At 40.0% G+C, this 23,229-nt stretch overlaps 1 protein-coding gene across 1 annotated transcript in view; it reads right to left on the reverse strand.

Moving 5' to 3' along the window:
* Window positions 1-7,823: 7,823 nt before the first annotated feature.
* The window catches only part of LOC126184351 (ly6/PLAUR domain-containing protein 6B-like), a 396,952-nt gene continuing 381,546 nt past the window's right edge, over window positions 7,824-23,229 (reverse strand). The window contains exon 5 of the mRNA XM_049926730.1: window positions 7,824-10,027. Coding sequence (XP_049782687.1) covers window positions 9,830-10,027 — 198 coding nt within the window. The 3' untranslated portion in view covers window positions 7,824-9,829. The remainder of the gene's footprint in view (window positions 10,028-23,229) is intronic.

A 23,229-nucleotide genomic window follows, 5' to 3' on the forward strand; every position in this document is an offset into this window, starting at 1 on the left:
AAAGGGCAGAGTGTACTTACCATTGGGTCACATATTTGTGTTTCTTCCTGTTATATTCGCGTATGGAGCTCGGGAAGAATGACTGAATGCCTTTTTAATCACTGTATTTAATCTAGTCTTGTTTCCGAACTCCCTGTTCGAGCGATACGTAGGGGCTGTAGTAATTTCCCAGATTATTCACTAAATGCTAGTACTAGAAACTTTGTCAGTAGGCATTTGCAGAGTAGCTGGCGTCAGTCTTCAAGCTGATTAGCTTATTCAGATTTCCCAGCATTTCTGTGTCGTTCTCCCATGAGTAAAGCCTATGACCATTTGTGTTGCCCTTTTTCGTGCACGTTCAATACACCGTGTTAGTCATATATGGTATGTGCCTCACGCACTTTGACACTATGCAAAGATGGGATGTACGACTGTTTTTTTAAACTATTTCCATTGTAGATTAACCGCATTTTCCAGTTATCCTAGCAAGAACTAATGAATGCAAGCTGCTTTACCTACGACTGCCTCAACATGATCATTAAATGCCATATCCCTATACACCTACGTATATGTATGAGTTGACTGACTCCAATTTTGACTCACTGGTGTCGTAGTAATAGGATAGGACTTTCCTGCATTTTATGAAGTAGCCAGTTGAACATTTAAAGGATTTGACAATCTTTGCATCACTTTGATATCTTGGCGACTTCTGAATGGATACTTGTGCAGTTTCTTTCATATAGTACGGCATTATAGATAACTGCATCACATGTAAAATGTTTGAAGTCACTATTTTTGCCAGATCATTAATATACAACATGAATAGCAAGGGTCCTTGTATAGGCTTACTTTACTGGAGCACGTCTGAAGTTGCTTAGGGTTCCTGGAAGACACCTGAAATTGCATCTAGTTCTATCGACGACTCTTCATCTAAGGTAATGTGCTCTGCTCTTCCTACAAAGCAATCCTCAGTCCAATCACAAATTTAATTTGATACACCATATGATCATACTTTTTTTAATAAAAGTTGTTGTGATACTGGGTCAAATGCTTTTTGGAAGTCAAGAAATACTGTATCCACCTAAACGCATAGACCGCTCTCTTTAAGAATCTCATGTGAATAATGTGCAAGTTGGATTTCACATGATCGATTGTTTAGGAACCAATGCTGGTCGGAATGAGGAGGGAATTCTGTTAGAGATGCCTCGCTACCTTCGAGTACAGAATATTTCCTAAGATTGTGCAGTAGATGGCTGTAAGTGATACTGGACGTAATTTTGCAAATTACATCTACTAGACTTCTTGTATACTCGCTTTTCCTGTGTTTTTCCAATCATTAAGCACAGTTTTCTGTTTGAGAGACCTACGGTATGTTTTAGATAAAAGAGACTAACTCAGATGCAAACTCTGTACAGAAGTTGACAGGTCTTTCAGTGTTTCTCAGTGCCATTGACACTAACATCTATATCACTCATCTTTGCCTTCGTGTACTGGAGCACTACTTCTGTATTTCTACCGTTAAGGAACATTTGACAACACAGTTCAACATCTTTCCTATTGCTTTGCTAGCATCAGTTTCTTTACACACCACTAGAATTTATTTGAGTGTTGTGAGAAGTATTTTTATCAAATTATGCTGCGGTAGTCATTGAAGGCTTCATACATTGCCCTTTTACATAAAAATGCTTTGCATTTAGCATGTTTCTATCTGTAGCCTTATGTTATATACATCTCTTGTGTAACAGTCACTGTTAGTTGATAAGTTTCCTTACAGTGAAGGTATACCATGGATGGTCCCTCATACCGTGATTTGTTCTACGAGATAAATATCTGTCTAGTGAATGATAACTGTTCTAGTAAATTTGAACAACAATTCTTCTACTCGCTCCTCTTTAGAGCTAAGCGTTTCAAATTCCTCTTTGAGGTATGAAACTACTCCCTGTTTACCTAGTTCACTGAACGTGTAAATTCTGCTACTGTTGTCGATGAAGGCTTTACGTATTGCCCTCTTGATTAACAAACGCATGTACACTCAGTCGCAGAAGTATTCGGACAGCACGTAACGGCGCATAATTTTGCAGTTTGCCGCATGGACAAATACAGAAATTGCACTTTGTAATGTATTTGGGACTCTGGGAACGATGTCGCAACGTGGAACACGCGTCAAATACGAAGAATTGTTGTTGGACATGTGTCTGTTACCTAATATTTCCTGAAAACGGCATGGGAAGGTGCAACAAAAGTATTCGGACAAAGGCGGACAACGTGAGAGGATAGTTCATTCCGAGACGCGCAGAGGGTGAAGCGACTGCAGTGTGTCCGACATTTCCGCGAGACGATAGCGATGATTAGTAAACACGTATCGCGAGCCTGTGCAGGTCGACGATGGGTCGCAGAGGGATGCGTTCTACGTTCGAGCAAAGGCAACTTGTCTTTTATCATCACGCGAAGGGGAAAACCTGTGAAATATAAAAAAAAATAGTGAACATGAAGAAAAGTACAGTTCACGACATTATTAAAAGGTTCGAGAAAGAAGACCGATTGGAATTGCGTTGCAGTACAGGGCGCCCACGGACATTTTCACAGAGTGTGATTGTGCGAAAGGTTCAACAGAATCCGAAAATATCTGCCACACGAATTGCAAGTATTGGTATATTGCAAGAATTGCAGGAATTGGTATAAAAGCTCATCCCGAAACCGTGAGGAGAGTACTACGGCGATCGCAGTATCATGGTCGAGAGGCACAGCGAAAGCCATTCACAAATGCAGTGAGCCAGAAGAAACGTATGCAGTTTGCGAGGGAATACGCCGAATACGATCAGGCTTGGTGGAATCGGGTGATATTTTGCGACGAATGTAAATTTACATTATGGAAAAGCGACGGAAAGGCAAACGTGTGGCGAAAGACCAATGAAGAGCTGAATCCCAGGAACCTCAAACCAACAGTAAAGTTTGGAGGTGGGAGCATCATGGTGTGGGGATGCATGTCCGGAAATGGTGTGGGTGATTTAGTGTTCATTGATGATACGATGAACAAGGAAGCGTATTTGAATATACTGCGAGGACATTTGAAGCAGAGTGCACGACATCTAGGTATTGCGAACAACTTTCATTTTTATCAGGATAATGATCCCAAGTATACCGCGCATATTGTACAAATATGGTTGCTCTTCAATTGCCCGAAAGTACTGCACCCCCTCCCCAATCACCAGACCTTAACCCAATCGAACATTTGTGGGATAAATTGAAACGGACCCTCCGCGCGGACATCTATACGCAGGAGACCTTGAAAGAGAAACTGCGCCAAGAATGGGCAAATATAGGCCCAGATTTCACGAAAAAACTCGTGGAAAGTATGCCTAGTAGATTGGAGGAGGTATTGAAAATGAAAGGTGGACCCACAAGGTATTGACATTTTCGTCGTACAACTTATGAACATTTATGGACAGTGTCCGAATACTTTTGTAGCAGCAGGGTGTGCAGGATGTTTCATTTTTGTTGTTAATTTTTCTGTTATTTATGTTTTGGAAACGAAATAATACAACAATTTTTTTGTAATTAATGTTGTTACGCATATATATTGCTAATAAATATGTTTGGGTTTCACAGTCAGTGTTTCTCGAGTACTCATTGTGAAACTTCCCACTGTCCGAATACTTTTGCGACTGAGTGTATTTCAGCATATCTCTATCTATAGCCCTATTCCTTGTTTAAAACCTGTCCTGATGTAGTCTACAGCCAGTTTCAGAAGAAAGTGTAAGCCGTTATCTCTATGAAATAAAAGACACTATTATAAATATATGTTTACATGAAAATACATGTTATTACTAATTGCTCAATTACCTAATAGCTAATCCAATCATCGCCATTATCGATTATAGCTTGGGACCTTAGCCCTCTCTCCTATCAATCATCCACGTTTCCTCTAAATATCGTTTGACCCACTTCGCAACGAATGTCTTTGACTTTCTAAGAATTTTAGCAGCAGCTCCGTATGAAAGCTTTGGTCACTTTGGATGATTTACAAGGAACACTGCCTCGTGACGCTTCATATATTTTGCAGTCATTTTAAACTGCAACCGATTAAACAAAACATTCTTCTCTCACACTGTTTACCTGTACACTGTGCAAAGGCGCATTGATTACAGATTCGAGATCACTACCAGAGGTGTCGCTGTGGACGTTACGTTTAAAATTATGGCGAACATTTTCTTGTGTAACTAAATGTATGTTTATTTAGAAGTACCTTTACAATTGCTGTATACCATGAAGTGTCCCTCGCATCATGACCTGTTTCACTAGGTACTTATCTATCCAGTGCCTGGTTAACTATTGTTTTAAACCTGAGGAAAAGTTGTTCAACATGCGTCTGTCCAGAGCTAAATATTTGTAAACGTCCTTGATATATATGTCACTGACACCTAGTTCAGCGAAAAGGCAAATCTCTCTATTTAGTTTCAGCTGTCCGTTGTTAGTAGGTAAATAATATTTTAATTCCCACGGTCCCTGATACCAGTTTCAGTGTGAACATCCTCAAAGAGGTTTATGCCCACACTTCATACTGAGCCTTGTCCAAACGACACCGTTTGTAGCTTCAATTTATATCTGTCGAATTTGAGTTTTTGGTACTACTGCGACGAACACATCCCATCTATTTCCGATTAGCCTATCCTTCGATGTACACTTATATTTACCCCAAAAATATCCCTGCTCTATGTTGCGTGTTTTAATCAACTTCTGCATATAGTATTACTTGAGCTCCACTGATTTTAGGCTACTTCAATTTCTGGGACCTTCTTTCGAATACATCGGTAGCTCAATACTTGGATTTTATAGTTGCATATATAGGGGGGCATTTCTTTTGGTCTGCCGCTAAAAGTCCCCTGCAGCTATATTCACATAATATTAAAACCCTTGTGTGAATCCAATATACACAGTTATCTAGGTAGCAGCCTCCGACATGTGACCTACTTAGCGACACCCTAATGTTCTTAACACTAGTCTTGGAAGTCGCAGCCTAGCTTGTCACAACACCTTCGAAGTCTCTGGTGAAGCCTTCTACTAGACTTACAACCAGTGGTCATGGTCAGTTCTGGAGAGAATGTTGCAGAGTGTGATCTTCGTTAAGATTCCGTAAACAATTATGGTCTTCTCATATTTCTCCGCCAGTCATTGTGTTGATCCAAGAATGACTTCGAAGTCCAGACAATAGGTATCGTTTCTTCCAACTTGCCCATCACCTATTACTGACTGAAGCTTTTTCCCTCAACGGCTGACAGAAGAGCCTTTTCAGCATGTTGAAAGTATCTTACGGGCGTATGGATTATGGGCACAAGGTGATCATTTCCATTCCTTCTTGTGATCACTCTAAGGGGTACCAGAATTCACCATTCATTAGAGCTGTCGTCTATTGACTGAGTACTACAATTCTGTACTTCCTTTCCGATGGCATGGGAGCTAATACGCTTCCCAACAGGTAAAATGTGTCACACTGGCTGCGATTTGCTTGGAGTTCTTCCTGATCCACGCCTCCCTTGTACAGTGCCCCAAGACCTATCACTGGCTCACAACTTATAGTTAAGTCATTGACTAACTAAAGTTGGTATACTTCCTGGGGAGCAGACTTTATCCACTTGAGTACTCGAGGTACCTTTCGTATTTCTGGTTAGTGACTCTGAGTACTTTGGCGAACACACACATTTGCTTCAGCTTTTTATCGCTTGACAGCAGTCAGGACGATTTCCAGCGCCTTACGAACAGCAACTAATTCTTGCCGTGTCCTAGGACAGCATTCATAAATATTTGGTGTGTTAAATTCTTCATGTAGTGGCCATCAGTTATATAAGCCATATTTAGACAATTTGATGTTCACAAAGCTTGAAGAGACAGTCTTAAATTGACAATAGGAAAAATTTAATGAAAATATCCGATGTGAAAGATAAGGATATTATCGAGATGAATACAAAGGATTAGAAGAGACGGAATATTTATCCACTCGAATAAATGGTTATAAATGTGTGTTTTTCACAAAAGAATAGTTTCAGTTTTGCTTTAGTGTTGAACTTGAATTCGTTCTCATATTAAAATTTTCTGTAGGTATAATTTGCGAGGCGAGTAACCAAAAAAGTTCTGTTTTAACCTAAGAGAATACTTTAATTACGGTAACGGATTATGTACTTCATTAAAGACTAGTATGGTTTTCCAAGGAATGTGGTAGTTTGTTTAAGTCAACTGACGTACTTTAGAAAGAGCAGCATTCAGACTCCTCATTTAATTAATTTTCAGTTTTCCTAAGCTACCTCAGGCAAATGAAAAGATGAACGCTGCTGGTTTTATGATCCTTCTTGTCCAACTGACATCCAGCGTTCCTTAACTGTTGTGATTTGATATTTGATAACAAGAATAAAATATCAGAATTACACTGAAATGCTATTAATGGACTTCATACATCGACATGTGCAACTTTTCTTTGAGAGAGATGATGTAGAGTACGAATTTGTGATCAGCATTGGATTTTGTAATAGATAATATGTAGATGTGCAATGAGGAAATTCTTAAGCACTGACAAAAATATTGTATACATATAAGGTTGGACACTTATTGATGTTTTATTCAATTAATAAATTATTTTGAGAATACTTTAAGTGTGAAAATGAAACGTTTATTCATGATACACACAGGTACAGTGATTAAACAGGAAAGATATGAATTGCTTCATGAAGAAATTTAAGCCTGTTTTACCAATCAGATTCTGAACATACGTGGTATTTTACCTTCTCAGTCGGAACCCAGTTCCCTTATGAAATGATGTGTTACGGCAACCATTGTTTAAGACATTTCAGTTTTTTGAAAGCAGATTAACTGTTTTTGTAATCGTTGTGAAGTTTGCTTTCCACATGAGATGCCATGCAGTTTCATGCGGCAAGTATATGTTCGAGGTTGTGTATATACCAGTGGAGATATCTCTGGAATCCAGATGTGACAGGACACCATTTCAAATCATCATATAATAGTTTTGTCAAACATTTCAAACAATATTTCGTGTGGCCATTAGTAAGGTCGAATCTGCTCACACAATCCCAGCAGCACAACTTTTGAGAAGCATAAAAATATATATATACATATATTTCTATTTACCCTGCATGTCGATATAATTTTAGTGTATTTACAAAAACATCTTAACTTCAGGAAGAACCTTTTCTTAAAAATAAAAATACCGTGTGTGATAAACAGTAAGACAAAGTTTGACATAAATTTTGTATTACAGTTGTACAACTCCGCACTTTCACATTTGTTTTTAATTGTTATTATCCTACTAATGTATTTCAAAAATATATTTATCTTGTTTTCCTCCCCAAAGCTTTAGTGTATGACTAAACTCAGGATGAATGACTTGTATTCAAATTTAGATACAAAAGTAATAGATATTCTCTCTATTAAAAAACAAACACTTGAAACAGGTCCCTATTTTTGCAGAAACTAAACAATACCAAATCCATGAGGTAGTAAGTGAACCATCATTTACCTAAGTAAAGATGTGACAGTAGGAAATTTGCAGTCGACAATAGAAAAACAGCAAATTCTCAAACACTTTTGGTAATTGGTTTATAATATGAAAATATGAGAAATAAAATAAAATGTTACTTGACAAACTGCCTATTGGCCTCTGTCTCGGATTCTTCGGCCGACGTTCATCTAATGATTTTACTGACGTTTCGCCAGCACGAGTGGCTGGCATTGTCAAAGCTTCACCCTCCATTGCCGGTGGTGAACAATGGAGGGTGAAGCTTTGACAATGCCAGCCACTCGTGCTGGCGAAACGTCAGTAAAATCATTAGATGAACGTCACCCGAAGAACCCGAGACAGAAGACAATAGGCAGATTATCAACAAGTGGCCACGAAAGCCTTAACAATTTTGTAAAATGTAACTTGTTAACGTATATTTTTCTTGTACCGGAATAGCTGGGGTTTTGGTGATATTATTACCAGTGGCATAAGAAAGAGAGCGAAAAATAAGCCCAGTTGGTAACTATGAATCAAGAAACCCCTAACAGAGCTGAAAAATGAGGCGAAGGGAATTCTATTTCTAATAAAAACTTCCGTATCTCTCTTGATGGAAGATTTTGGTTTCTTTTATTTGCACCAGGCATCCTTATTCCGTTTCCTATCATGTTATTAAATTATTAACTCTATTTGAATTGAATGAAGTATGAACTTAAAACTTATCTTCTACTTTATCTACATTCGATTCTTAAACATGACTGTATCTAAAGTAAATGAATTATGAAATGAAAGGTTATCTTCGATATTTGTTGTCCAGAATTGGATTCTCAAACACGATTTATAATGGCAGTGGTAATCGTGAGCTGGTTGTATACTGTATATGAGTTTTACAATGCCTAATATGTGAAATGACGTTTATGTTGCGTTTGGCTCTGTCCAGAGTTCTCATATTGGTTTCCAGTTTACAGATCTGACAACTCCACTCCACATTTTCACACTGTGTACTTTAGCAAAGTTTTCCTTTATGTAGTATACAAACATTGATCCTTTCAGTGATGGGTCAGGAGGTGACTGTGTCACACAAACTCTGACTCACATGGTTTGCACTGAACTCAGTTCATATGGACAAGGATTTCTGAGAAAATAACTTGAGTTGAGAAATATTCCAGCAGCTTGCGGAAGAAGTATATGGTCATATTCGTCACAGAGGTACCGGATGAAGCTTCCTACAAATCTGGTATTAGTCAAGGAAGTAAGAGCAACAATACTTTATTTGTACAAAATAAAATGGACCTAATGAAGAAATTATGTGCTATTCTCTATCTTAAGTTACGAAAACAAAGATAAGGTCGGAGGCTAAATAAGTGAACATTTAAAATACTGGCAGTGAAGTTAGCAGAATTTAGAGAAATATTAACAATGACAACAATCAACAATAATGACAATCGCGAAAACATTTTCAGTGCTAATATGGAACTTCCACATTTCTGCAAAATACGTTAGCAGAGAGTGAATTATAGTACAATGGGAACCCTTCTGGGGATCCAAGGAAACATGTGAAACAGATTAAGCAAGTTTACATACTTTTGTTATCTCCGGCAGTGGTCCAGTTATTTATAAAACAACAGTTAGTGACTGAGAACGATTGTAAAATGAAGCACGTCAGCAGATGCAGACAATTCAGAATAGCTCAAGGAAAGTTCAGAGTGTTTGTGTAGTCCGTGGCGAAGTCGTATGCCACTGTTATAAATCATGTAACTGGTTTACAGTTTTCTGCTATTTTAATAGCTGTGAATAATTAGTGATCCATGCTGTGCGTAATAAAATGCTAAAAATACTTACAAAAGTGTTATCCAATGGCTGCCGAGAAACATAAAATACTTAACAGTAATTTAAGGCTTATGTTTTTCCAAGTTTTTGGGAATTTCTTTACTGTAATTTTGCAGTTGTATTTAAAGTGTTACAACTCTTGCCGTTCCATGAAGGTGCATTTTTGTCCAGCACGCCAATGTAATAATGTGATTGAGGCTACAACTGGACTCGATGTTCGGAAGAAAAGGGGTAAAATTATGAAGTGTCCAATAACATCTGTTTCAAATTATTCTGGAATGACTGTTCTGACAATAGTTATCATTTTTATACTTTTTGATATAAAAGGAAATACTGCCTTCCGTTAATTGCTGACACTGAAACGTCACATCTTCCCTTTGGTAAGTGAGGTCACAAATTACGTTAATTTTTAATTCTTGTCTTATAATTATATAATCCTTTGAAACCAAATTTTGTTTCAGTATTCATGATATAGTTAGCGGTTCAACACCAATTTTTAAAGTTCCATTTTGTGTATTACAGACTGTGATACAGCATCAGCGCTACCATGATGAAGTCACAGAAGGGAAGCCCACACACGCTGCATCTGTTGCTGACATTCTTCTCAACAGCTTTCTCCGCTGAGCGGGTTCTTGTGTTGGAGAACACAGCCGTGCTATGGTTAGTTGGAACAGCCTCGTTGCAGTACATTTCGTCACAGCAGGAGACGCATACCTGAAACAATAATCGGGAAATTGTATAAAACAACTATTTATTTTTATCAAAAGCGCAAGCTGGGCATGTCTAATTAGAAATAACTACTATTGTCAGCTTCCTTAATTATAGGTGAATAGGCAGATAAAACATAATGAAGAATATGACTTCATTTCTGAACAACTGCTTTCTTTTAAGACTTAGTGGCCTGCTCCGGTTTCTAAACGCTTCTTGTTTAATATGAAAAATGTTTTGTGATAATACCTTCCGGGTATCAGTAGGTGTTGCTGGAATACTTCCATAACTCCAACAGTATTCGATAAAAGCTCCATCGTACGGTTATGAATTTCGAACACAAACTAAGTTTGTGTGTCTTCAGTGAAAGAGTCTCAAAACGCTGAGCTATAATCATCTTTCAGGCATAATTACTAAATATTTTACTGACTGTTTACTTTCGAAATTGTCTTCTTACCTACGACAGCTAAAATAAACAAAATAAGACATACGATCCAGTTAAATTGAAATTAAAGAAAGCACGAACAACTCTCTTTGCTGCCAAGTTTCGCAGTTTAGTTAAGCTAACTACCAAGGCTATTTGCAAAACTTTTTACTACAGTACAGTACATGAGAAAAAAATATCAGACTGATATTTCAGATGTGTTCCTGCATTAGATAGCGACGTCGCGAACGAATTGCAGTGGAAAACTGTACCTATTAAACATTAACTTACAGAAATAACCCAGAAGGTTACGTACTGCGTACATGATAGGAAATCTTTAAAGAAAGTGTACGAAAATTATTCAGACCCTGTTACAATCTGAAATTTTCATGGCAACTAAACTTGTAGTTATGCGCATTCAATCAAATCTTTTTTTATGGTGTTCGCAAAGGAAAATCGTCAGATTTTACAGCAGGGCACCAAAAGTATTAGAATCCCATAGCCGTACTCTTACCTAGTTACATAGTCGGTCTCTTTTTTTTACAGAGTAGTCAAAGTAAAACTGCCCCAAAAATGAGCACCAAGTAATCATCACAACATTAGGCAGTGCAGTTAAAACGCACTGGAAGGCATTTTCTGGTGAAACATGTTATATCGCCTGATATAATTGGACAGGCAGAAGAAGGTGTGATCTGAGGAAATGAAAAACATAATAGCCAAACGTCCTGATACCACTTTATTCATAAACCACCGACAGTGTGGCTGATCTGACTTGATAACGTGAATTACAAAAGTAAACCATGTTATTCCTACGTCTAAATATATTTAAAAACGCGTCAGACATCTGTCAAACATTATAGTCACCCCACGCTAGGGTATTAATCTCATTCTGCAGCTCAAAACGTTGTCATCTACTGTTGTTACATAGTATAAACGGGAAAACTGTAGTCTTTTCATTCTCTCTGCAATATACTATAATGTTGTTACCTAATTAAAATGTCTAAAGTGAGCATTACAGCATTTCACTCCCTACATAATACACTAAAAAAACACCACGAGGAAGTCATGTAAGACCAGAGCATAAAGTGTTTGCGGATTTCATTCTGTATACTCAGCTGGTCAACAACTGAGCCTCGCAGACAGCCGCGTGAACCATGCACGCAAATGCCTGCATTTGAGGGAGGACGTGTAGTTGGGCTCAAAGAAGCCGGTTGGTTGAGACTAATCGCTCGACATTTGAATAGGAGCGAGGCCACTATTTGACGATATTGGCATGAATAAGTGAGCCATGTCCGATCACAGCATCAAGAAGGAATTGGCCTACCTAGACGACACATAATGAGGACCAAGCAACTGTCAGAGAGGCACTCAGAGTCCGACATTCATCATTATCATCGATCATACGTGCAACTGGGGCTTCAGTGAGCACAAGAACCGTCAATTGGCAGCTCACAGAAAGGGGGATGAGCCCACGGCACCCCTTGCGCCGACTGCCATTGACCTCTGTAGACCAACAATCCCACTTTCAGTGCTGTCCGGGACATTCAGTCTGGAATTCATTGACTGGAGTAGAATTGTCTTCAGTGATGATTCCCGCTTCGAATTAAGCCCTGACGACCAGCGAAAACATGTCTGCAGACACCCCGTGCAGCGACAAGATACCAGCCTGACTGTCGCCCACCATACAGCCCGACAACCAGGAGTGATGGTCTAGGGTGCCATTTCTTTTTGTACCAGGAAACCTTTGGTTGTCATCAGCGGCACCCTTGCTGCACAATGGTACGTCGACGCTATTCTAGCCCCGCTTTGTTGCCCTCATGGCAAGTCATCCTGGGTTACTTTTCAGCCAAGACAATGAGCGTCTGCTCATGGCGAGGGTTTCTATTGCTTGTCTTCGTGCTTGACAAACCCTACCTTGACCGGCAAGGTCGCCAGATCTCTCCCAATTTGAGAACTTTTGGAGCATTATAGGCAGGGCTCTCCAACCATCTCGGGCTTTTGACGATCGAAGGCACCAATTAGACAGAATTTGGCATGATATCCACCAACTCTATCAATCAGTGCGAAGCTGAACAACTCCTTTCATGAGAGCCAATAGTGGACCAGCGCATTATTGACTTGCTCAGTCTGTGAAGCTGTGTCTCGTGAATGAATCATCCTATTTCTTAAAAACTGAAAAAAATCATTTGTTTGTTTGAATATGTTCATCACATCTACTGATTTCCGTCCCATTCAGATAATCCATTTTTGGTGTGTCGTTTTTTTTTGGTCTTAGGGTGTATATCAAAATATTATTGCCTCATTAAAGTAAGTACTACAGAGAGATAGTTAGAGAGAAATAGGAAGAGAGAGGGAAGCAGGGAGGGAGAGAGGGAGAGAGAGAGAGAGAGAGAGAGAGAGGAAATTTACTTCGGCGTATAAAAAAAATGTTCAAATGTTTGTGATATCGTATGGGACTTAACTGCTAAGGTCATCAGTCCCTAAGCTTACACACTACTTGACCTAAATTATCACACACACCCATACCCGAGGGAGGACTCGAACCTCCGCCGGGACCAGCCGCACAGTCCATGACTGCAGCGCCCTAGACCGCTCGGCTAATCCCGCGCGGCTTCGGCGTATAAATCAGATGAAATTTACTGATTATGTTGATGACGATGCTGAAGCAGATGTGGAAATATTGCAAATAATTATCTGACGTTGTATGAACACATGTGAGATGAAATTATTTGATGAGACAGTACAGAATTTACGGAGGTGGAACGTTATACAATGTGCGCGTGCGTGTTTTTGTTTGTGTATGCGCATCTTAAATGTTTCACAACTTGCCCTCAAACTATATCGCCTTTGCCCCAAAACTGTATCAAGTTGCTCGCAAAACTGTATCATCAACTTTCCTCAAAACTGTATGAATTTGTCCCAAAAGTGTAACCAGTTGTCCCAAAACTGACCATGTATACACATAAGGTCAGAAATTCCAGGTGTCCATATTCCACTATGTAGGCCGTCACCTATATGGAGGAATTTGAGAGATGCTTTATTATTACTTCACAGGAAGTTAAACTTTTTACCTTTCACGCTCGGTCTTGTCATCTGTTTGTGGCACCGTTCCCATGGCTTTTATATCAGAATGGGCCTGTGTTGTAGGCCAGAAAAAGTCTGTACCAGTTAAGGTCTGCTGACAGGGTACATTTTCAGTGTGATACCTGCAATCAACCATATGAAACGTGTGAATCATGTCACTTGTGGTTCCAGAGGTTGTGAGCAGAGAGTGGATTGCAGGTGTGGCTCGCTCTCTGTTTCTAGCTGCCAGCCTGACAGCATTCAAATTCTCGCTCTCACATCCTATATTTCGCACTTAGGTCCGCTTCATTTTATCCCCGATGTCTTCTCCAGAAATCTGGTGGCACGTTCGCCTTCCATAGGCAGGATCTTGTATCTTATTGGCTGCCCAGTCTGTGCAAAACTGATTTCAGTTAAGTGGCGTGATGCGCCTTATAGCCCATTTATAAGACCTCATTTTCATGATTGAATGTACTGAACTTAGTGTTGTTTTCGGCCTTGAGTAAGGATGGCTGAAACTTTGTTTCTCGTGTTTCTGCACTAAGTGTGCTACCGCTAGGCATGGATGCACTTGCTAAGGCTACGCCTTCTGCTGCCATAGAGGGCGAGGTGCACCACGCCACTGAGTGCTGCCTGTAAGCCAGCACCATGTTGCGCTGAACCCATGCTGCTGTGAGGGATTGACTACCTGGTATATGTGAATGTGGTTCTGCTACAGCCTCGTATTGCTGCCACCACACCCTTGCTGGCGCCTGCCCCACGCAAGTGTGCCACCTACTGATCGCAGTGACTCAATTGCTGCACCATGCCACACTCACTGACTGCCACCCAGTGTTGATAACAGTGCCTAGCTGCCTGCTGCCTATCACGCCACTGCCCATGCTGCCGCCTAGTAGTGCCTTTCATTTACCATTGCCAACAAGACGTCTGGCCCGCTCCGCTGCCGCCAACGCATGAGGCCCTGACTTCAGCGCTGGGGTGTCTTCGCTTCACCATTGTCGCCCTCATGGTGCCTCTGTCCAAAGTGACCCTGGGTTCTGCTCTGTCACTTCGCCGACGCATCACGTTGCACCGTATTTCTGTTTCAACATTCCGCCCACAATTTTGGTGTTACTTAGCCATGCTTTACAGCTTCCCACCTGCCAGTCACAGAGCATCTCGCAGATAGTTAGAAGGGATCTGTCTTTCCTTTGCAGGTTGTGCTACATTCCAGAGATATTATTTTGTTGTATAAGACCTTGTTTGCCATTGCCACTACTTTTACAGCTATGCTGTGTAGGAAAAGGCCACTACAAGCTCGCAGACAGAGAGCAGAGCAGGAGCAAGCAGCAGTGAGGACAGGAAGCTGTGCACCTTGCCCTCCTATAGGAGGAAGCCGAACGGTTTGTATCCTCTCACCGTGCCATAACAACCATCCATGCTCCGTGTTCGCTACAGAAACAAATGGTGGGCAAGTGACTGGGTCATACTGCTGACAGAAGTTGGCCCCCTTGCTGCCTTGATTGCAGTGAGGTTGGTCATTTAGACATTAACTGCCCCTGGGGTCCTGATAAGATAGCAGAGATTTAGAGGCACTGGGCTGGCAGATCAGGGAAATGGCCAGGGGTCTTGAGTAGTCATCTCTCCATGTCCCGATGTCCCCAGTAAGAATGGTTAATCCTGCGAATTCTCTTGGGTTGAAAGAGGTGGCGAACGCTGTTGTGATTCGCAAAATACGCAGAAAGTACGTAACAATTTCGATTGCTACCGGCACTCTAGTGAACATATTGTTTTTACCCCTGGCGGTAATAATGTGTTGAAGTCGCATTGCTCCACATTAGTGGTTTGGAATGGGAATAATAAAGCCAATGGGAGTGTGACATATTGAACTGACAATTGGCGAGTGAAGTACGATTTTGAAAGGGAACCATTGAATAAAAGCGGACAAGATTTTGATGTGACCCTGGAGAGCGGTTTTCTGCGCCATTTTCAGGTTGTCAATGGCTACAGATCGCAAACTGTCCAATTTGATGATGCAGTTCACCAATTTTGGGGCGGTAACACCGAAGAAGCATAAAGAACTCAGGGGAAGGTGTCCAATCACACAAAGAGAAGCTTATGTACTTATTTTGGAATGACTGAAAACAAATCTATGGTTGTAAAATGTAGAAAAACTTATTATATTTGCATAGGCCTTGAGCGGGGAACAAGAAGTTTTACTCATACAAAAAATTTCTCATATGTTTTCTAGGAACTAAAAACTGACATGATCTAGGGCTTTTAAAACTCATGCACCTATTTTGTTTACATCACCAAGACTTTTTTGTTGGAAACATCACAATGTATATAACCTCAGTGTTAAACGGTATTGGTTATTCACATAAAATAACTAACTAAATATGTGAACTATTTGTTTCATTGCTACATAAAAGTATTCAGTTGTTTCTATTTCCATTTGACTTTTGTAGTGGGTGCCAATTCTAATCATAATTTAGGTCGAGGATTACATACATCACACAAAGAAGTAGTAGTCATATGATTAGTAGTATTTATAGGACAACTACATTACTTGAAAAATAATGCTTACTGGCACTGCAGTGGAGTAGAATTTTAGATTAGTCTGCCTTGAGGCATACTAAAACAATTTTTACAATACATTTAAGACTTTGTTTTAACTTTTTCTTCTTGTCTTTTAATGATACAGCTACATGAAGGAAGAATATAGATTTTATGTCATTGCAAATTAGCTCATGTCTCATTGTCAACACACTCCTTTGAACCCCCCTGTTACAGTTACTATGACAAACTCGCAGACTGGTGGAATGGGATATCCGCTCCTCCTACTTATTATTGAGGGGTTCTATGGCACACTGTAGACGTGTGTTTAAATGTTGCTCTTTAATAAGGTTGTTCATATGTACAGTTTCAACAGTAGCTTCACTTTTTTCATCAGTTTTAACGCTAATTTCAATAGAACCGTTACTTGTAAAAATAACGTTCTTCCGGGTGGACTTGTTTCAATTTGCGGTGTTAATCATTATGAGAGCTAAGTGCCTTCTGAATTATACCTCTTTCCCTATACGACGAACCCCCATGGCACCCTCTAATGCCCATTGTGTGAGTATTGTAGAACAATACTACTGATGCCTGAGACACACAGTATCGAACCTCTGTTGGCGACGCTACCATCCATCGACAGTTTGACGCCTCACTTGCACCTCCCCTCCGTCTCTACTGGTCTTTGTGCCTGGTCTGTGCAGACAAATCATACCACTAATTTAACGCCTCCGGTCATCTAATATACCCTCACACCTATTTAAACAACAATTGTACCTCTCCCATGCATAATTCTTTTTAAATCAATTATTGCTCGCCCTTGCCGTCTCCTTTCCCGTCTGTCTGTCATCACTCGTGTGGAAGGGGGAATAGTTGTGCAGGTCGCGTCCTGTTTGGAGAAATTTCGAGAGTACTTTATTAGTGGCTCTTGGGAAGTTAAATTTTTTTCTTTCAGGCCACTGTCAGCGGAGTACTTATCAACAACTATGGCACAGTGATCGTGGGCTCTGGTCCTACATGATGTCACGTGTCTGCATCCGTCTGCAGCAACAGTATATACCCCAGTGCACAACAACGGAATGGCAGTTCGATCTTAGTTATCGAATCCGTCATTCGTTTGAATTCTCTGGGCCAGGCACCGACCTGCAGTAGCAGTCCATCAACAGAAAGTCTCCAGGCTATGTTGATCTTCTTATTTCTACCGAGCTTAGGTGAGTGGCTTTACATTCAAATGACTCTGAGCACTATGGGACTTAACATCTTAGGTCATCAGTCCCGTAGAACTTAGAACTACTTAAACCTAACTAACCTAAGGACATCACACACATCCATTCCCGAGGCAGGATTCGAAACTGCGACCGTAGCGGTCGCGCGGTTCCAGACTGAAGCGCCTAGAACCGCTCGGCCACACCGGCTTTACGTCTTCAGACTCTAGCGTTATGCCTACTATAGCATATTGTCTCCATTTGCCGAGACCGAGACCAATTGTTGAAATTAATTCTAACAGTCTAGATCACAAGACACGTATATTAAAAGGCGACCAGTTACAGTCATCACATGATAGTCTTCAGAAATACAGACGTATTAATGGACAGTGGCTATGCATGGATGGGAACCGCCGAATGACGATAGTCAGCTACTGCTCCATGTACATCCATTGTGAATCAATATGGCTGTAGGTCTGAAGATGATCATTTGATGATCGAAACCGGCCACCTTTTAATAAACATATCTTGCTATCTAGGTGTTATAATTAATTTCAAAGATTATATTTCGATCGCTGATTTCTCGAATAATGTTTTCAAAAATAAGACTAATTGTGTTATTAACTCCAGAACAGTCCAAGTGAATGTACATCTACATGGACTCTTTGCAAATCACACATAAGTGCCTGGAAGAGGGTTCATCGAACCACCTTCACAATGATTCTCTTCTATTCCAATCTCAAATAGCGTGCGGAAAAAAAACGAACACCTACATCTTTCCGTGAGAGCTCTGATTTCCCTTATTTTATGATGATGATCGTTTGTACCTAAGTAGGTCGGCCTCAACAAAATATTTTCGTATTCGTAGGAGAAAGCCGGTGATTGAAATTTCGTAAGAAGATTCCGTCGCAACGAAAAACGCCTTTGTTTTAATGATGTCCACCCCAAATTCTGTCAGTGACACCCTCTCCCCTACTCCTCGACAGTACAAAACATGCAGCTTTCTTTGAATTTTCTCGGTGCACTCCGTTAATCCTATCTGGTAGGGACCGCAGATGTGCAGCAGTACTCCAAAAGAGGACGGATAAGTGTAGTAGATCTGTTACATTTTCTAAGCGTTCTGTCAATAAAACACAATCCTTGGTTTGCCTTCCCCACAAAATCGTCTATGTGTTCTTTATAACTTAGGCTGTTCGTAGTTGTAATTCCTAGGTATTTAGTTGAATTTACGACGTTTAGATTTGACTGATTTATTGTGTAACCGAAGTTTAACCGATTCCTTTTAGCATTCTTATGTATGACCTTATACTTTTCATTATTTAGGGTCAACTGCCAATTTCCGCACCATACAGATATCTTTTCTAAATCGTTTTGCAATTTGTTTGATCTTCTGAAGACTTTACTAGGTGATAAACGACAGCATCGTCTGCAAACAACCTAAGACGGATGCTCAGATTGTCTCCTAAATTGTTCAAATAGGTAGAGAACAGCAGAGGGCCTATAACACTACCTTAGGGAGTGCCAGAAATCACTTCTGTTTTACTCGATGACTTCCAGTCAATCACTACGAACTGTGATCTCCCTGGCAGGAAATATCGAATCCAGTGAGACTATATGTCCGCCGCTCGTGGTCTCGCGGTAGCGTTCTCGCTTCCCGAGCACGGGGTCCCGGGTTCGATTCCCGGCGGGGTCAGGGATTTTCACCTGCCTCGAGATGACTGGGTGTTTGTGTTGTCCTCATCATTTCATCATCATCCAGGACAGTGGCGAAATTGGACTGAGCAAAGATTGGGTAATTGTACGGGCGCTGATAACCACGCAGTTGAGCGCCCCACAAACCAAACATCATCCAGTGAGACTATATCCCATAAGCACGCACTTTCTCTACAAATCGCTTGTGTGTCATAGTGTCAAAAGCCGTCTGGAAATCTAGAAATACGGAATCAATCTGAAATCCTTGTCAATAGCACTCAACACTTCGTGTGAGTAAAGAGCCACTTGTGTTTTTCAAGAACGTTGTTTTCTAAATCCGTGTAGGCTGTGTGGCAATAGACCGTCCTCTCCGAGGTAATTCATAATGTTCGAATACAGTACGTGTTCCAAAATCTTGGTGCATGTCGACGTTAATGATACGGGTCCGTAATTTGGTGGATTGCACCTACTACTTCTCTCGAATATTGGTACGATCTGTGCAACTTTCCAGTCTTTGGGTACGGATCTTTCGTCGAGCGAGCGGTTGCATATGACTGTTAAGGGGCTCCGGAAAGGCTCAAAATCATGAAAAGTTCAATTTTTACTTTTTAGCGTTTTCTGCATCAGCAGACTTTTACCTTTTAATAGATATATAATTTATTCAATTCCGAAGACTACAACTATTTTTAAAATTTTTTTGAAATGTGTTCTACATAGGCGTGACCCACTGTGGCGCTGTTAAACTGCTGTCAAATGGTGTTATTATTAACGTCCGTGTTCATCAGGTACATTTTAGTGATGTGAGATAAAGTATGTGTTGTGGCTAACCTGTGATGGTTCAATATATATCGCTGTTGAAAAAGTGTATTCACGGAAAAACTCAAAACCCCAATGAAAGTGTAAGTAGTGTTATATGGTCGAGAATCCCCAAGACTGTATTTGTTGGAATAGAAACACTTCACTTTGGTGTGTATGATGCTGTTGCGACTTTCAATGATGGCTACATTGTAAGGTGCAAGGTATTTAGAAATATGGGAATGAAGATAGGTTCTAACATGGTACGAGCGATGCTTGCTCTAGACAAGGAACGCCTTAGGGTTGCAGACAGGGCTGTAAAGAGTCTAGAAATACAAGCAAAAGTAAACAGGAGGAGGAACAAGAGGAAGCTGGAGGAGGAGTTTGCAGAGGATGAAGATAATCCATCCTATGGACCTGGAATGCACTAAAAAGTTAATCCAATCTTTGTCGCTCGATTCCCAAAACTTTTATTTTCTCATACTAATTACATGTTTTCTAAGGATCTTCCAAACATATTTGTTTCAAACTTTCAGTAAATGTTACACAGTACATTCTGCATAATTTAACACAGCCTTTTCCCAAAAAACTGTATATTTTTGAATATATAAATAAAAAATTGCAAAAAAATGTTGTGAATTTTCATTACAATTGAAAAAAAAATCATCTTTAATAACTGAACTAAAATTTTGTAAAATCCCTGTGTTAAGTTGTAGCCCATATTCCAATAAATAATCTGTAAAAAGTTCAACTTCCTACCTCAAAAACTTTGTGAGGAAAGATGTAATTTATAAGCGTTATTTTAACATTGCAAGTATAGGGCGTTCCGGAGCCCCTTAAGTATGAAGCTATTATATCAGCATACTATGAAAGGAACTTAATTCGTATACAGACTTAAACCAACTTGTTAGTCACTTTGTCCTTTGACCACTTAATCATTACTTGCTTTCCTTGTTGGGACTCAAAATATCAACAAAACTTTGATCTGTAAATATCCTAAGACAAGAAAACGGGCAGAAATCGATAGATGTGATGTACATACACACACACAAACAAATGATATAATTCACGAATTTAACAGAATTTGGCATTAGATATAGTAACTCTGTCTCTCAATGCCAGGCCAAATAACCCATGGCACTATGACCGGAGGTGGACCAATGCGTTATTGACTTGCTTAATTAGTGAAGTTCTTTCTCCTGGATAAATCATCCAATTTTTCTGAAATTGCAATCATTCATATGGCTGCATACGTACATTTTATCTACTGATTTGTGTCCCATGCGGATGATTCCTTTATAGTACGTCGTTTTCTTTTTTCTTATAGTGTATAAACTAAAGCTCCACAAAGGAGACTTGCATTCTTGAATACTGAATCAACTTGTTCTACATTGTTTACCTGGACAGTGTTCTGACTGCGCCTCAAGCAGCACACTGCATACCAGTTTTTACCCATTTAATCCTTCTGTTGTCATTGGAAGCTACCTTTATCAGATGCCCATTTCCCTGTTGCCCATACTGGCACTTATACAGAAGTATTACAGTTCTTGAGAATTTCCTCCTATCACTTGCTGTTTCAGCAGGAATATTCAGAACTACTTGACTACTTGGAAGTATTCAGAGCTCTCTGGCAAGTAGCAACTTGTTCTAACAAAAGAAAGTGATTAGTTAGCAAGATGAGACTTTTTAAATTAAGACTTGTTTGAAAAGTACAGTTGGTGTCGGCTACTGGGATGTCTGCTATTGCCCCGCAACTATGACAACTTTCCTCCTGGAATTCTAATAGTATGCCTTAAGACTATATCAACTTGCTCCAAAAATGTAACCATTTGCCCCAAAACTGACCATGTATTTCAGATGAGATCACTTGTTATATTTGTGGGGAACGTTGTTACAGTAGTAGGATATATTGTTAAAGTTGTGGGACAAGTTGTTATACTTCCATTTGGCAAGATACTACAACGTTTTTTTCACTTCTGGGCAAGTTTTTACAATTGTGGGACAAGCTGTTATAGTTTAGAGGTCAATTAATAAAGTTTTTGGGGCACGTTTTTACAGTCTCAGGACCAGTAAATATAGTTTTGAGGCAAGCTGATACTATTCTGGGAAAATTAATACAGTTTTCGGGGGCAAGTCGATAAAGTTTTGCGGGCAAGTTGATGCATTTGTGGAGCAAGATGTTACAGTTGTGAAGTAAATTGATACAGTTTTCGGGACAAAATATTAGAGTTTCAGGGCAAGCTCTTACCGTTGTGGTGTCAAGTCTTACAGTTGTGAGACAAGTTGATATAGTTGTGGGACAAGTTTTTACAGGTCTGACATACGAACTGAGCCAACAGTAGCTGATATCCACTGCACTGTTGGAACAAGTATTGACTTGCTAAGGCACAACATGCTGGCTGACCACTTTCGCTTGTTGGAAGAAGTCACAAATTACTGGAACGTTCTGAATACTTCCATGTAGTTCGGAGTACTGAATCAGCTGATGGTGGGATGGAATTCCCTAGATCATTAAGCGTGGTCAGAGAATTCCCCAGAGAATCTCATGTAAAATACATGTGTAGTTTTGGGACAACTGAGTACACTTTTGGGGAAAACTGATACAGTTTCATTTCAGGATAATGCTGAAGTATTGGGGAAATTTATACCACTTTAGGCTAAGTTGATACAGTTTTGAGGGGCAGGTTGACACGTTTCCGGGGAGCCAGTTCATAAAGTTTCAGTGACACGTTTAAACGGTTTCGTGGCAAACCAATACGGCTTTGGAGTAAGTGAATACATTTATGCAACTAGTGGCTCAGTTTTACTGGCGGACAGAACAATTCTGGGCAACTTGATATAGGTTTGGTGGCAAGTTGATACAGTTTTGGGGCCAGGTGATACCGTTTCGGGGAGCAAGTAGATACAGTTTGAGGTTGAAGTACATAACGTTTTCGAGGCGAGTAATTACATTTTGGGGTTGGACATTGCGCTATATGTTTTACACACACACACACACACACACACACACACACACACACACACACACACACACAACACACACACAAAATGCATAATATTCCACGTCTGTAAACACTGTACTGTCTCATAATTAAACTTCATCTCACATGTGTGCTCACAACATGGAAAAGTTATGTACAATATTCCCACATCATCACAATCAGTGAATTTCATGTCTCTGGTTTATAAACCATAGCAAATTTCTTCTCTCTCTCTCTTTCTTTCTCTATCTCTCTACCTATCACTCTGTAACTCTGTATGTAACTCTAATGAGGCAAAAACATTATAAAACATTACAGAGAAAATGAAAGGAATTCAGTTTTCCCCACTATCTAATTATCCCAGTGGCTGATATCCACGGTATCTGACATCATCTCTCTGATTTATGCACCACAGTAAATTGGCTCTCTCTCTTTAATACTTGCTTTAATGAGACAACAATGGTTCAAAAAATGGTTCAAATGGCTCTGAGCGCTATGGGACTTAACTGCTGT

This window comes from Schistocerca cancellata, chromosome 4 (genome assembly GCF_023864275.1).
Source record: "Schistocerca cancellata isolate TAMUIC-IGC-003103 chromosome 4, iqSchCanc2.1, whole genome shotgun sequence".
Taxonomy (NCBI): Eukaryota; Metazoa; Arthropoda; class Insecta; order Orthoptera; family Acrididae; genus Schistocerca; species Schistocerca cancellata.